Below are 15,158 nucleotides of genomic sequence, written 5' to 3'. Positions count from 1 at the left end.
ATGCATTGATAATAACCAATGATAGGTGGCTATATTTATGAGCATGTGGTGCCTTTCACTTCCAGAAAAACAGGTCTCACACAATGCTGTGGTTCTGACTTCAAGTTGCAGTTGTTGGTGAGGAGCAAATGGAGACATTTCCAGTCGACTGCAGTCGAAAGCTCATGACCTGTGGTCATGTGGTTGTTGTAAAGGTCATGCAGTCGACATGTAGTTGCAAGTTGGACAAGTTTATACCCATTATGCAGCACACTTTGAAAGGCGGTGACCAACGTTGTTCAACGTCTTATCAAAACTGGTCCACTCGAACGCGCCCAATGTTTTCAATTGAGCCCATTTCAGCCAGACCTGTGTGTTCGACAGGTCATTACAAACATTTTCGCAGTCTTAATATTAACAGGCAAAAATGGCAGGCACAAGCAAGAGTATTAAAGGGTCACAGGAGTAAAATGAAACCATTCAAGTGGATTTTGCAACACTCAACCGCAGAAAATAGATGGCTGAAAAAGACAGATCCTCCGGTGGGCTGGGCTTGTGCGTTGCGACTGAAACTAATAACGTATTTTTCTTGGCACTAACTCCGTTATGGTTCGTTGGACAAAGCCTGTCGGGAAATGAATGCCGTTTAAGTAGGGTTTTTCGATAAATGCCGAAGATATGATATGTGGTATACACAGGCTTAGGCGATCTTATACATTTTGTTCTATGGTCATCTTTATCAGCTAACGTGACTTTTTGTGGATTTTGAAGTGTTTATGTCATAAAAAAGCACATAAAGGCTTCATAATTCATAAAGGTAATGTTAACTATCTGATATTATCCATTAGAACAAAACGTATAAGATCTCCTAAGCCTGTGTTAACTTCAGACCTGATTTTTGGCGTTTATCCCGAAACCCTATTTCTTTCCCCATTCATTTTCCCCATGATAATGGCTGAACAAACCAGACGTAACTCATTTCCGTTTTTTAGGACTACAAACTGGTGAGCTCTATACCGAGGGGACATTTACAGTAAACGAAAGTCAAGTATGACAGAGGATATCGAAACCAAAGCGTTCTAGATTTTTGAATGTCGATTAGATACATTGTATATATTATTTGAAATGCATAGTGCCACTTTTTCCCCCTTGCCATTCATTGTCACACAACCGCACTTGGTTCTTTATAGATGCAAAACATCTGTACAATCAGACTATTTAGAGTATCAGAATAATTGTATGTGTTTTGAAAAAGTTTTGGCAGTAAAAATGTGTATCTTGTAAGCCCTTATATTCTTTTTTAAATACCTATTCTGTGTTGTACTTCAGAGTCTATACTTTTCTTTTATGAAAAAGGAGAAATAATCTTGCATGAATGGGATGAGAAGTGAACTGTTTGGACCTGCCTATTAGAGACAACCAGGAAGTAAGAAGAGTGGTGAATTTGCCTGTGTGTAGAGCTCCTTGCATACCGGTTGTGGAAGTGGGTGAGACAACGCACCACAAACACTGTCTGGCAACATGTCTCGACCTAATGGCAAGTACCATGACGCTCTTCATAATAAACTAGCATTAGATAATAGATAATAATTATATGATTGCCTATGTAACTCATTGATGAGAGAGAGGATTGGGGATTTGAAATGAAAATATGAAAGACAGACAACTCTCTTTGCTTTCGTCTCGTTACTTTCTCTTTTGCCATAGTGAAATTCAGTTTATTGTATAACTGACAACTGTTATCAAATGAAGGATTGCGTAATACAACTGTAACTAGATTAAATAATACATATCAGAGTCACATTCAGGAATATAAGGCTGACTTTAACCCAGTCATAAATGACTGTAAAGGAAACATCGTAGTTACTGGTAATGACAACTGAGTGAGCTGATGAGTCATATACTGAGTGTACAAAATATTAGGAACACCTGCTCTTTCCATGATATGAACTGACCAGGTGAATCCATGTGTAACCTTCAATCAGTGTAGATGAAAGGGAGGAGACAGGTTAAAGAAGGATTTTTAAACCTTAGGGAAATTGAAACATGGATTGTGCATGTATGCCATTCAGAGGGTGATTTGGCAAAACAAATGATTTAAGTGCCTTTTAACTTTTATGGTAGAAGGTGCCAGACCCACTGGTTTGAGGGTGTCAATAACTACAATGCTGCTGGGTTTTCACGCTCAACAGTTTCCTGTGTGTATAAAGAATGGTCCACCACCCAAGGGATATCCATCCAGCTTGACACAACTGTGGAAGCATTGGAGTCAACATGGGCCAGCATCCATGTGGAACGTTTTCAACACCTTGTAGAGTCCATTCCCCCACGAATTGAGGCTGTCTGAGGGCAAAATGGGGTGCAACTCAATATTAGGAAGGTGTTCATACATTTACTCCTTATTTGTTTGTGTGGAAACCTCACACATGAATTCAGTCTTGTAACTACTGTTGATAGGAGACTTCATAGATGTTGATGCTGTTGTGGCCAGACATAATCTGCTTTTATTGTGGATAGATTACAGATTGGATTATAAAAGTGTATTAAGTGCCGCTCCTCAATGTAACAACATTTAATTGTTTGCCCTGAATATATACTGCTTCAACAGTGTAAAAGAGATGCCTTCATGGCAAGGTCTCCCTAACATGTATGTCATTTTAGGTACTGGGCAGAGTAAGAAAGATTGGAACCTGTCTGGTACAAAGCTGAAGTCCGTCCCTCCGAATCTCCTGAAGTATGCTGACGAGGTCAGAAGGTTGGACCTCCAGAGCAACAAACTGAGACAGCTCAATTGGATCTCCAACCTGGTAAACCTGAGAGAGCTCAACCTCTCCAAGAATGAGCTGGTGGACTTTCCCCTGGAGTTTAGATCTTTGAAACTTCTGGAGAAGCTCTACATCAACCAGAACAACATCAAGGTCATCCCTGAAGATGTCTTCCCTCATCTGGGGAAGCTACAGTTCCTCAAGCTCAGCACCAACCGTCTGGCCAAACTCCCGGTGGACCTGAGTCAATGCCACAGCCTCACCTACCTCAACCTGTCCAATAACTGCCTGAAGGACATCCAGGCAGTGGTGGGGCTACCTAAACTCAAGGAGCTGTTTGTAGAACGGAATAGCCTGACCGAACTTCCAGCCCAGCTGTTCCAGAAGGGGAACTCGGAGCTGACTCTGTTCAAGGCCACAGGGAACCCGCTGAGGACCCCCCCAGAGGAGGTGTGTGACGCAGGAGTGAGGGACATTCAGAGCTACTTCGCCATGATGGAGGAGGAAGGCCCTGACACGCACACCACAGCCTGGACAGTCAAGACCATGTTCCTGGGTTCCTCCATGGCTGGAAAGTCCACGCTGTGTCGTAGCCTGAAGCAGGGGGGGCCTGTGAGGGTAGATGAGGAGGACAGAACGGAGGGGATAGAGATCAGTGAGATGGATATGGAGGGGATCCGGTTCCTATTCTGGGACTTCGCAGGGCAGGAAGAATACTACCTGACGCATCACGTCTTCATCACCCCCAGAGCCCTCGTTATCCTCGCTGTTGATTTGGCCAGGTAAACATGTCAGTTGATGGAGATCACTGTGCACACGTGTTAATTTGTGGGAAACTGACATTTGTCATTTATCAGTCTTTTACAGTCTTCTAATATTTTCATCAACAGATCGTTTCGAAGATCACTAATGTTTTATTGATAGTACAGTATATTGATGAATATACTGTAGTTTGTTGGTTTTACTGACTTGGGCATGACCTTGCCTTACATGTCAAAATGTATCTTTGTAATGTCTCAGCTACAACATGGAAGACCCCCAGTCTTACAAAGAGAAGGTGTGTTTCTGGATCAATAACATCCAGCTTCGCGTCCCTGCCTCTGTGGTCTTACTGGTGGGAACTCATTGTGACCAGTGTCAAGACCAAGATGAGGTGAGGGAGAAGAAGAGACACATCGAGGAGAATGTTCGAGTCATGCTCAAAGAAAGGAAGGAGGTTTTACAACTACAGCAGAAGAACCTGAAGGCCAATACAAACCCCTCTCTGTTTTCTGAACAGATGAGCGAACTTGACCGGCTTATGGAGTATCATTTACAGGTATTGTGTCCTAATTTCAGTGTTGTAAAGAGTGTTTGCTCTGCAAGTATATGAATTGGTTTCTAATGTGTTTGCAGGTCCTGGAACTTGTACCTAACATTTGATCTGCAAGTATATGAATTGGTTTCTAATGTGTTTGCAGGTCCTGGAACTTGTACCTATTGACTGCACTATGCATGAGGACATTGTCAAGCTCAAGGAGCACATTGTGAGGCATATCTTAACAAAGGATACATTCCCATGTGCTGAAAGGACCCTGCCCAAAAGCTACAAAGAAGTTGAGTTAGTCATTCATGACCTAGTGAAACAAAACCAAATACCTCAACACGGTAAGTTATTTAAAGTTTTAAAAAAAATCCCGATTGAAAGTTAATGGCTTTTGAATTGTAATTTTATAATTAACTTTCTCAAGTTACTGAATTGAAATGAAATCAACTTCAACACTGTTAATTGCATTTTTTATAATTATATTATCAATACTGACATATATCCATGTTAGGACAGTCAAATTGTGCTTGTCCTAATATCGACACAATGAGGTAGGTACCGCATTATAACTAGGTCACATTACTCTAATCAGACGTCTCTTTTCCTCAACACCAGGAATAATTTCTTTTGATGACCTTCTGAGTGACCTCCTTCTGCACCTTGACTTGGGCGAGGAGAACGTCCACTCCATCCTACGCTACCTCCATCGTATCGGCATCATCGTGTGGTACGAGGAGATCCCTGCTCTGAAGGATAGGGTGTTCGTTCAGCCATCTTTTCTCATCTCACTCTTCAAGGTGAGACCTGAGGGTGACGGAAGGAAAACCTCTAAATTAGTGATCAACGATACTTGGTCCAGGAGAGTTACAGGGGTACGGAGGCTTTTTGCCCAGTATTTGACAAATGCATACTCTCAATTAGTTGAATCAGGTACTTTTATGCTGGGCTAGAGCAAGAACTGGTATTTCCTGCCCCTGTAGCTCTCCAGGATTAGGTTAAGTGTGCTTTGAGTACATTGGCATGCGAAAGTATTCACCCCCCTTGGCATTTTTCATATTTTGTTGTCTTACAACCTGAAATTAAACATGGATTTCTGGGAGGTTTGTATCATTTGATTTACACAACATGCCTACCACTTTGAAGATGCAATATATTTTTTATTGTGAAACAAACAAGAAATAAGCGTGCATAACTATTCACCCCCCAAAGTCAATACTTTGTAGAACCACCTTTTGCAGCAATTACAGCTGTAAGTCTCTTGGGGTATGTCTCTATAAGCTTGGCACATCTAGCCACTGGGATTTTTGCCCATTCATCAAGGCAAAACCTTTCCACCTCCTTCAAGTTGGATGGGTTCCGCTGGTGTACAGAAATCTTTAAGTCATACCACAAATTCTCAATTGGATTGAGGTCTGGGCTTTGACTAGGCCATTCCAAGACATTTAAATGTTTCCCCTTAAATCACTCGAGTGTTGCTTTAGCAGTATGCTTAGGGTCATTGTACTGCTGTAAGGTGAACCTCCGTCCCAGTCTCAAATCTCTGGACGACTGAAACAGGTTTCCCTCAAGAATTTCCCTGTATTTAGCGCCATCCATCATTCAAGATATAGCGTTTTCCTTGATGGCCAAAAAGCTCAATTTTAGTCTCATCTGACCAGAGTACCTTCTTCCATATGTTTGGAAGTCTCCCACGTGCCTTTTTGCGAACAACAAACATGCTTTTTTGGGGGGGGCCACTCTTTCGTAAAGCCCAGCTCTGTGGAGTGTATGGCTTAAAGTGGTCCTATGGACTAATAAATCCAATCTCCGCTGTGGAGCTTTGCAGCTCCTTCAGGGTTGTCTTTGGTCTCTTTGTTACCTCTCTGATGGTGGGCGGCCCTCTTTTGGCAGGTTTGTTGTGGTGCCATGTTCTTTTCATTTTTTTAAATAACGGATTTGATGGTGCTCTGTGGGATGTCCAAAGTATCTGATATTCTTTTATAACCCAACCTTGATCTGTACTTCTCCTCAACTGTCCCTGACTTGTTTGGCGATCTCCTTGGTCTTTATTGTGCCGCTTGCTTGGTGGTGTTGCAGACTCTGGGGCATTTCTTTTACTGAGATCATGTGACAGATTATGTGACACTTATATTGCACACAGGTGGACTTTATTTAACTAACTATGTGACTTCTGAAGGTAATTGGTTGCACCATATCCTATTTAGGGGCTTCATAGCAAAGGGGGTGAATACATATGCACGCACCATTTTTCAGTATTTCATTTTTTTCATTTACTTAACCAATTTGGACTATTTTGTGTATGTCCATTACATGAAATCCAAATAAAAATCCTTTTAAATGACAGGTTGTAATGCAACAAAATAGGGAAAAAGGGGCGTGAATACTTTTGCAAGACACTGTAGGTGGCACAATTAAGTAGCAAAGTGAACATGCTGTAATCTATTTCAATTACAGTGTTGTATTTAAATTCTTCTCCAGTACGGTGTCCATATCAGGACAACATCATATGTCCATGAAAGTTGAGCCAGAGTCACTCTGACTGCTGTCCTAATATGGACACCGTACTCCTATTACCAACGTCTCTCCTTTCTACTAACCCAGACCATCGTGAGGCACGACCTGGTCAAGCAGATGGAGGCCATCCCCAGAGACGAGCTGCGGAAAGAGGGCAACCTATTGGTCCACCGGGGCACGTGGGTGGATGACTTCAAGGAGAAGGGCACCCTGCACAACGCGGCCACACGGATCCTGGTACGCAGAGAACTGAGGCGGCTGCGACTGGACGATGAAGACCTGGTGGAGGAGGTGGTGGGGAGTAGGACTAAGGAGGGGACGCTACTTAGCCTCCTGCAGCACTTTGAGGTCTGTCTCCCGGCTAAGGTGGGTAGTCCCCTGAACCCGGCGGCACCGGTGTTCAAACCCGGGGAGAAGCAGTGGAAGTCATCCAACTTGGCCAGGGGTCATCTGGACGGAGCATGTCTCTTCCCCAGCTACCTGCAGGACAATCAAATGGTGGTGCAGATGTGGGGAGAAGACAAGCTGGACGATATAAATGTCTGTGTTTACTTTCTACCTGAGATCCCTCATGGCTTCTTCCACAGGTAGCATTGGAATCTAGTCTACCATTTCATTGCCCTGATGTTTCACCTTAATTGTCACAAATGTCCCTAAAGAAATATTTATGTGCAGTTTATATGGTTTTACAAGTAAACTATTGATAGATAAAATATGTGGTTATTTACGACATTTATTTGTATTTCAGGCTGATCATCAAGACGTGCTCCCTGTACCCGACTCACTGGATAGGGAAGGACCACTGCCTGCTCAGCTCTGGAGACAAACTGGTGCTGATGAGAGAGAACAATAAAGATGGAGACAATAAAGATGGAGATCAACACATACAGATTCGCTGCAAGAGACCTGAGACCAGCGGTACAGTATGCTATTCCTCTATTTCATCTGGAGAGGCAAATTAATGAGAATATGGGGTAAATTCAATCAGTCAGCATAGTAAGAAAAGTGCTCATAAGGACCAGCTGATCACTTTTAGTTTAAATAAGGTCACATACTTGGTGTTCAGAAAATACGTTTTCAAACATTCAAACCATGAAACTGAAAATAATGTATTTGAAGGGCGACTGCGCTTCCTGATTTGGCCTTGTTTTTAATCCATGCTTATTAAGAAATGGCTGAAGGCAAATAAGAGTTGTCTTGGGGCGTGGTTTGATGTGAGTGTGCAGTTGAGAAGTTGAGGACTTCTCCTTTCCCGACTGACTCGCCATCTCAAGATAGTCAGCTAATTCAGTTCTATGTGTAGGTTAAAGCCTGCGCTTACCTTGTGTTTACCCTTAGCTGGCCTGGGCTCCCGAGTGACACAGCGGTCTAAGGCACTGTATCTCAGTGCAAGAGGTGTCACTACAGTCCCTGTTTCGAATACAGGCTGTATCACATCTGGCTGTGATTGGGAGTCCCATAGGGCGGCGCACAATTGGCCCAGCATCGTCCGGGTTTGGCCGGGGTAGGCTGTCATTGTAAATAAGAATTTGTTCTTAACTGACTTGCCAAGTTAAATAAAGGTTAAAAAATATATATTTAAAGCTGAGGCCAGCTACCTAGCATAGCTTGGTGATAGCTGCAGCTGGCTATCCTATCTAGCTGATATTTCTCTGTCAAGTCGGTTATGGCAAGCGCCAGTGTCTGGAATGTGTTTCATAAGACACCCGCTCTACAACGCCTTGCTACGAAAGAAGCTTGCAACTTAATGTCGACGTTTCATCACATCATGTGAAAATATGTTACATTGGAAACGATAGCAACTACTGCGAGTTGAATGCCCGCGGTCTTCAGTCAGTTCAGCTGTCCTACAACACACTATTCTATAACTGCCTAGTTTTGTCTCATCTCTTCTTATGTCCACTGTCAGATTTTTCCCGGGATACAAATCCCAGAACTAATACCCCTACAGGTGTTGGTTACATGTGGACATTGCACAAACATCACCCTGCTTGAGTGTACATGCAGTACATCAACAACAACAACAAAAATCGATGGATGTGTTCCTGTTAAAGAAAGACAAAACATTTTCTGCTGTAAATATCATATTGATGTTCTTATAAAGACAGTTTGCCTACACTTTACCTAACAAATCAAAGTCCGGTGTGTTTAGAGTACAACATCAGCTGTGTAACCAGAACTAGAATGGCATTTCTATGGTCTATTTCCCAAAATCTAGGGTTTGGCTATCTAACACACTAACATGCACAACTCTCTGGGTGAGGTTCTGTCTTCAATTCTCCATGGAGTGATGAAGACCCTTCCGTTCATGTAATGTATTACAGGTTATGTACATGTGCAGTCGGCAGGGTTGGGCAGTAAAGGATTAAAATATAAAGGATTCAAAATAATAATAATGGTCACTGTAATCCGTTACATTACCAGCAAAAATATTGTAATCCGATTACAGATACTTTTGAAAAACTAGGTGATTACCCTCGAGGATTACTTTTAAATTCAGAAAGGATGTTTGCGAAACAAAATCTTTGACACTTTTTCTCAATGACGTTCAAATCAACATTGAAAAAAGGAGCAAGTTTAAGTTTGTTCCACCTGAGTGAGTCTGACCACAAGTCAGAGACCATCATGATGACACACCAAATGTGTTTGATGGATCGCGGGAAAAGAGCAGGAATAGGTTATTGTAGGCTACAGTCCAAGTTATTTCTTCCAATGGTGCGACTGCTGTCGGCATACAAAGATTATCCAACTTGAATAAACGCTTGGAGGTAAGGACGACAGCAGTGGTGTAGTCTACGGTGATATGGGTGTCACTTATTATTATCTACAGAGCGTGTCGATGTGAATCACACTCCTGCTCTCTCATTTAGCTATTTGCGCCTTTCGGATTGTGATTGTTGTGGATGGCTGTTCACAAATCTAAATATATATTAGAACCCAATAATGGTTGAATTCAAGAGGTTTAAGCTGCCTATCAATCATTGTATTTGAAACCAGTGGACAGCCAGTGAAAAATGCGCTCTTGCAACAGCTGCTTAGTGGGGATCCCAGACTATGGAATAAAAGTGGGGCTTTTATTGCTCAATCTAATTCATGCTGATAAAATAAATTAATCCATAGGCCTAATGGACACATGCTCAAACTAGCACACTTTTGATAGACTTAAAGGGGCAATCTGTAGTTGCTACATCCGTTCTTGGGACTTATAAATTAATTATATATATATATATATCCTTTGATTCCTTAATTTCACCTCATGAGCTTAGTTCAACTGTCACACTCCACTGTCACACTCCACACTCCGTGAGGTCGGGCACTGATGTTGAGCAATTAGGCCTGGCTTGCAGTCGGCGTTCCAATTCATCCTAAAGGTGTTCGATGGGGTTCAGGTCAGGGGTCTGTGCAGGCCAGTCAAGTTCTTCCACACCAATCTCGACAAACCATTTCTGTATGGACCTGAACTGGTATTGTCATGCTGAAACAGGAAAAGGCCTTCCCCAAACTGTTGCCACGAAGTTGAAAGCACAGAATCGTCTAAAATACCATTGTATGCTGTAGCGTTAAGATTTCCCTTCACTGGAACTAAGAGGCCTAGTCCGAACCATGAAAAACAGCCCCAGACTATTATTCCTCCTCCACCAAACTTTACTGAAGTTCGCTAGAGAGCATTTGGATGATCCAGAAGAAGATTGGGAGAATGTCATATGGTCAGATGAAACCAAAATAGAACATTTTGGTAAACACTCAACTCGTCGTGTTTGGAGGACAAAGAATGCTGAGTTGCATCCAAAGAACACCATACCTACTGTGAAGCATGGGGGTGGAAACATCATACTTTGGGGCTGTTTTTCTGCAAAGGGACCAGGACGACTGATCCGTGTAAAGGAAAGAATGAATGGGGCCATGTATCGTGAGATTTTGAGTGAAAACCTCCTTCCATCAGCAAGGGCATTGAAGATGAAACGTGGCTGGGTCTTTCAGCATGACAATGATCCCAAACACACCACCCGGGCAACGAAGGAGTGGCTTCATAAGAAGCATTTCAAGGTCCTGGAGTGGCCTAGCCAGTCTCCAGATCTCAACCCCATAGAAAATATTTGGAGTGAGTTGAAAGTCTGTGTTGCCCAGCAACAGCCCCAAAACATCACTTCTCTAGAGGAGATCTGCATGGAGGAATGGGCCAAAATACCAGCAACAGTGTGTGAAAACCTTGTGAAGACTTACAGAAAACATTTGACCTCTGTCATTGCCAACAATGGGTATATAACAAAGTATTGAGATAAACTTTTGTTATTGATCAAATACTTATTTTCCACCATAATTTGCAAATAAATTCATTAAAAACCCTACAATGTGATTTTCTGGATTTATTTTTCTAATTTTGTCTGTCATAGTTAAAGTGTACCTATGATGAAAATTACAGGCCTCTCTCATCTTTTTAAGTGGGAGAACTTGCACAATTGGTGGCTGACTAAATACTTTTTTGCCCCACAGTACATGTCTTGGAAAAGTTTACAGATCTTGTAACTATTAACTTTGATAGAAAACTTAGCTAAATAGATAGAATCTTGAAACCGTGGAGAGAGAAACACCTATCCATTTAGAGGTAGATTACCCTGGTTAATTATTTAGTGATTTCTCAGTTTACGTATTTATTCATGGCTCTACCAACTCCAGGAGAATCCTTTTTCAAATCATGCAAGAAAAAATATTTCTCTTTATTTGGAATGGCAATTTAAATGTCATCCTCCAGAAAAGACCGATCTAATATTAAAGGCAATTAAAATGGCTAATCTTCAATGTACTGATAGAGAAAAAAAAAAAAGTGTTTCTTGTACAAGAAGTGCAAGAAATGTACAAGAAGAGTATAATATTTATGAAGTACGGTAAAATTGCCATACAAGCAACTAAGAACAGTATATGGAGTTGTATGCGCAATAGAAAATTATAACCAACTCATAAAAGTCTTAAGTTCTGCCATAAAATTGGAAGCGACAATTACTTTAAAAAAATATTAATCAATTAGTCTGTCTGCCACCCATTAAAAATCAAATAATGGCTTAAAATTATTAGTATGAATTGAAAAATGTATCAGTCTCACTTAGTCAAAAGGTTTGATGTATAAAATTCAAGTACGTTGGGAACAGGTCTTTGATGTCCCAATACCTTGGCATTGGGCTTATAAACTGATATATAAAACAACAATTGACACATCAATCCATTAGTTTCAAATTGAAATTATTACGGTATATAAAATACTTGCTATAAACCGAATCAATACAGCATCTTTTTCTGGTACTGTCCATCGCTGGCTCGCTTTTGGAGTCAGGTCCAGGAATGGTTGTTATGTCATAATATCAGAGTTCAGATGGACCTGCAAACTGTGTTGCCAGGAGATCTGAAAAAACACGACCAATCAATGGGAAATATCATTATACTCTTGGGTAAAGTATTTATTTTTAGGGCAACATTGGTAGAAGTGTTACAGATAGGGAGGTTCAGGACCCTCATAAGACATCACAGTAAAATGGAGGGATGTATTGCAAAAAGAAAAATGGCATTATACTGGGAAAGATGGGTTAATCTGTGGGCATCGGCAGGTTGGAGTTGAAATCAGAATAGCATTATCCTGGGAAAGATGGGTTAATCTATGGACATCGGCAGGTTGGAGTTAAGCTCAGAATGAATGGAGGATTGGTCGCTGTGGGTGAAAATCCAACACTTGCAGAAAGAGAATATTAGGAACAAACACCTTCCTAATATTGAGTTGCACCCCCTTTTGCCCTCAGAACAGCCTCAATTCGTTGGGGCATGGACTCTACAAGGTGTCGAAAGTGTTCCACAGGGATGCTGGCCGAATGTTGACTCCAATGCTTCCCACAGTTGTGTCAAGTTGGATGGATGTCCTTTGGGTGGTGGACAATTCCTGATACACACGGGAAACTGTTGAGTGTGAAAAACCCAGCAGCATTGCAGTTCTTGACACACTCAAACCAGTGTGCCTGGCACCTATTACCATACCCCGTTCAAAGACACTTAAATATTTTCATGCCCATTCACCCTATGAACGGCACACACACACAATACATCTCAATTGTCTCAAGGTAAAAAAAATAAATAAAATGTATTACCTGTTTCCTCTCCTTCATCTACACTGATTGAAGTGGATTTAACAAGTGACGTCAATAAGGGATCATAGCTTTCACCTTGTCAGTCTATGTCATGGAAAGAGCAGGTGTTCCTAATGATGTGTACACTCAATGTACAGTATGTATAATTTAAATACATGTACCGTATTTGTGAGCGGAAATAGCTGTAAGTAGCAGTAGAAGTATTGTTGTTCATTAGTTTACTCCAATCAGAGGAGGAATGGTAGGGTTAGAGAAAATAAATGATGTAGAAAACATTTCATAAAATAAGGGGGATTAGAAATGATGCAAACAGTTACATTGATAGAACCCCTGGAATACCACAGTTGCTCTACGAGTTGAATTATTATTGTAAGTAAGCTGGCAACATGTATCACACATGTCGTTAGGTTTGCTTGATTATGAGCTAACGTTACCTAGCAGGAATCAAACCTGTCTTCATGTGCACCACATATCTGCCTCACATTTACACATTAGGGAGAGGTTATGTATTTAGCTAGTTACATCAAAGTATCATAGCCTAGTATCATAGCGACATAGGCAATCAAATAATGACATGTAGTTAGCTAGCTATAAACAAAACATAGCAATTTACAACATTCCAGTCTCAGGTTTGACGGTAAACAGCCCAAGTAGAAGCTAGTTGGATGTAATCCATAATCTGCACTTCTCAAAATTGTTGAACAACTTTATGGAAAGCCATTTGTACTAGAATAGCTATTTTCCAAGTTAGTTTTGCGTGACCTGGTGCCCCGGGTGCACGGGGTTCGCTCTATTTTTACCATTCCATTGGTCCTCCTAGGCAAAATAGGACATGAATTGTTCACATGATTGTAATACAAACGAAACCATCAAGTACAGTAAGTCATGTCGCATTCACTAACCAAATTCCATTTTGGATGAGACTTCATAAACCAAAATGATCCTATTTACACTTTGTAGTCAATTTGGAAACTATAATAAATGTTTCTGACTCATATCGATGCCATAGACCGTTTTCAAAAAGAGAAGTTGGTTTTCAAGGGCAGATGACATTTGAGCTCAAACTATGTAGTTACGCTATGAACACAAAACATTTAGTCCTAATGAGGAAAAACATTTAAAAGTATGTCATTAATGTGTTGTAAACAATTTCATCTCATTGACATCAACATATTTGTCTTTTTTTTCCCGAGAAGAGTTCCGTCGTTCTTGGGATCTCTTCCTGTCGGTGATGAAAAAGCTAGTGGAGCTGTCTAGACAGTGGCCTGGCCTATCCCAACATGTCCACACCCCCTGTAAGGAGAAAGGTTGCACAGCCTACTTCGTCTGGAGAGACTGGCAGAACCTCCAAATCTCAGACATATATGACCTGTAAGCCAAATGTATCTAATGTAATTGTTATTTGTCAATGCACAACTGTGTAGTTATTATATTCTTGCACTTATTTCAAATGATAATTATGTTGTTTCTCTACCAATATACTATTAAAATACTTTTAAAACTGAAGTGTGTGTGTTGAACAGTGTGCGGGAGGAAAAACAACTCTGCCGAAACGGACACACGCGACGGACCGAGTTGCTTTTCCCAAAAGGTACCGTATGTTTTTAATCTTAAAGTAAGAAGGATTTACCTACCGTTTACAATTAATATATATTTTTTTTTTAGATCCTGTTGTCAACAAATCTAAAGGACAATGACCAGAACCAAGAAAGCAGAACTTCATCAGAGGGAGATGTTTTCTCTTTCAGTGATGTCTCCAAGTGAACTATCTTACTATCAAAAATCTTTTCCTTATTTGCAATATCAAAATCTTCACTCCTTACAGTTTGGGTTTAGGCTTGAGGTGTCATTTATATATAAAAGTGCACAGAGGGAGCAACCATATTCATGTTTCTCTCTCAATATTATGAAAATATGACTTTTCATATCCTGCCACAGGGTAGCGCTCTTGATCCATTCTGCAAAAAAAAAATACTGATGTACACCTACACAGAACTGTTCATTGCAGTCCAGATATACACTTTTTGATGCCTTACCCTGACACCAAATAAATAATATCAAGTCCCTGACATGACAGAATCCTTTTTTTATTTGTAATGTATTTAATTAATTTATGCAATACTTAATTCCAGATGTAGAATGTAATGGGTTACTTGATATCCAATTCATAAATTCAGCGTGATGAACAATCTATGAGGATAATACAATTCAACCGTTTGTCTTCCATTAATTTCAGAACTGAATTGAAATGGAGTTGACCCAAACCCCTGGCTATAATGTTTTTATACTGAAGGAATTCTCTGTATGTTCTATCGTGGGGGAATGGTGCACCTAACTGAATTACAGTGCCTTCAGGAGGTATTCACGCCCCTTGACTTTTTCCACATTTTGTTGTATTACAACATTAATTTAAAATGGATTACATTTAGATTTTGTGTCACTGGTTAACACACAATATCCCAT

At 40.8% G+C, this 15,158-nt stretch overlaps 1 protein-coding gene across 1 annotated transcript; it reads left to right on the top strand.

The window, feature by feature from the left end:
* Positions 1-1,340: 1,340 nt before the first annotated feature.
* Positions 1,341-14,766, top strand: si:ch211-210p4.6 (malignant fibrous histiocytoma-amplified sequence 1 homolog). Its single transcript, XM_020476636.2, has 10 exons — positions 1,341-1,516; positions 2,641-3,526; positions 3,765-4,062; positions 4,205-4,391; positions 4,666-4,847; positions 6,652-7,151; positions 7,313-7,482; positions 13,892-14,066; positions 14,219-14,286; positions 14,361-14,766. The coding sequence occupies exons 1-10, from the start codon at positions 1,501-1,503 to the stop codon at positions 14,390-14,392; spliced, it is 2,514 nt and encodes an 837-aa protein (XP_020332225.1). The 5' UTR covers positions 1,341-1,500; the 3' UTR covers positions 14,393-14,766.
* The last annotated feature ends 392 nt before the right edge of the window (positions 14,767-15,158 follow it).

The sequence above is a fragment of the Oncorhynchus kisutch genome, linkage group LG3, assembly GCF_002021735.2.
Source record: "Oncorhynchus kisutch isolate 150728-3 linkage group LG3, Okis_V2, whole genome shotgun sequence".
Taxonomy (NCBI): Eukaryota; Metazoa; Chordata; class Actinopteri; order Salmoniformes; family Salmonidae; genus Oncorhynchus; species Oncorhynchus kisutch.
The sequence above is the reverse complement of the archived record's forward strand: the minus strand, read 5'-3'. Positions and strand labels throughout refer to the sequence as shown.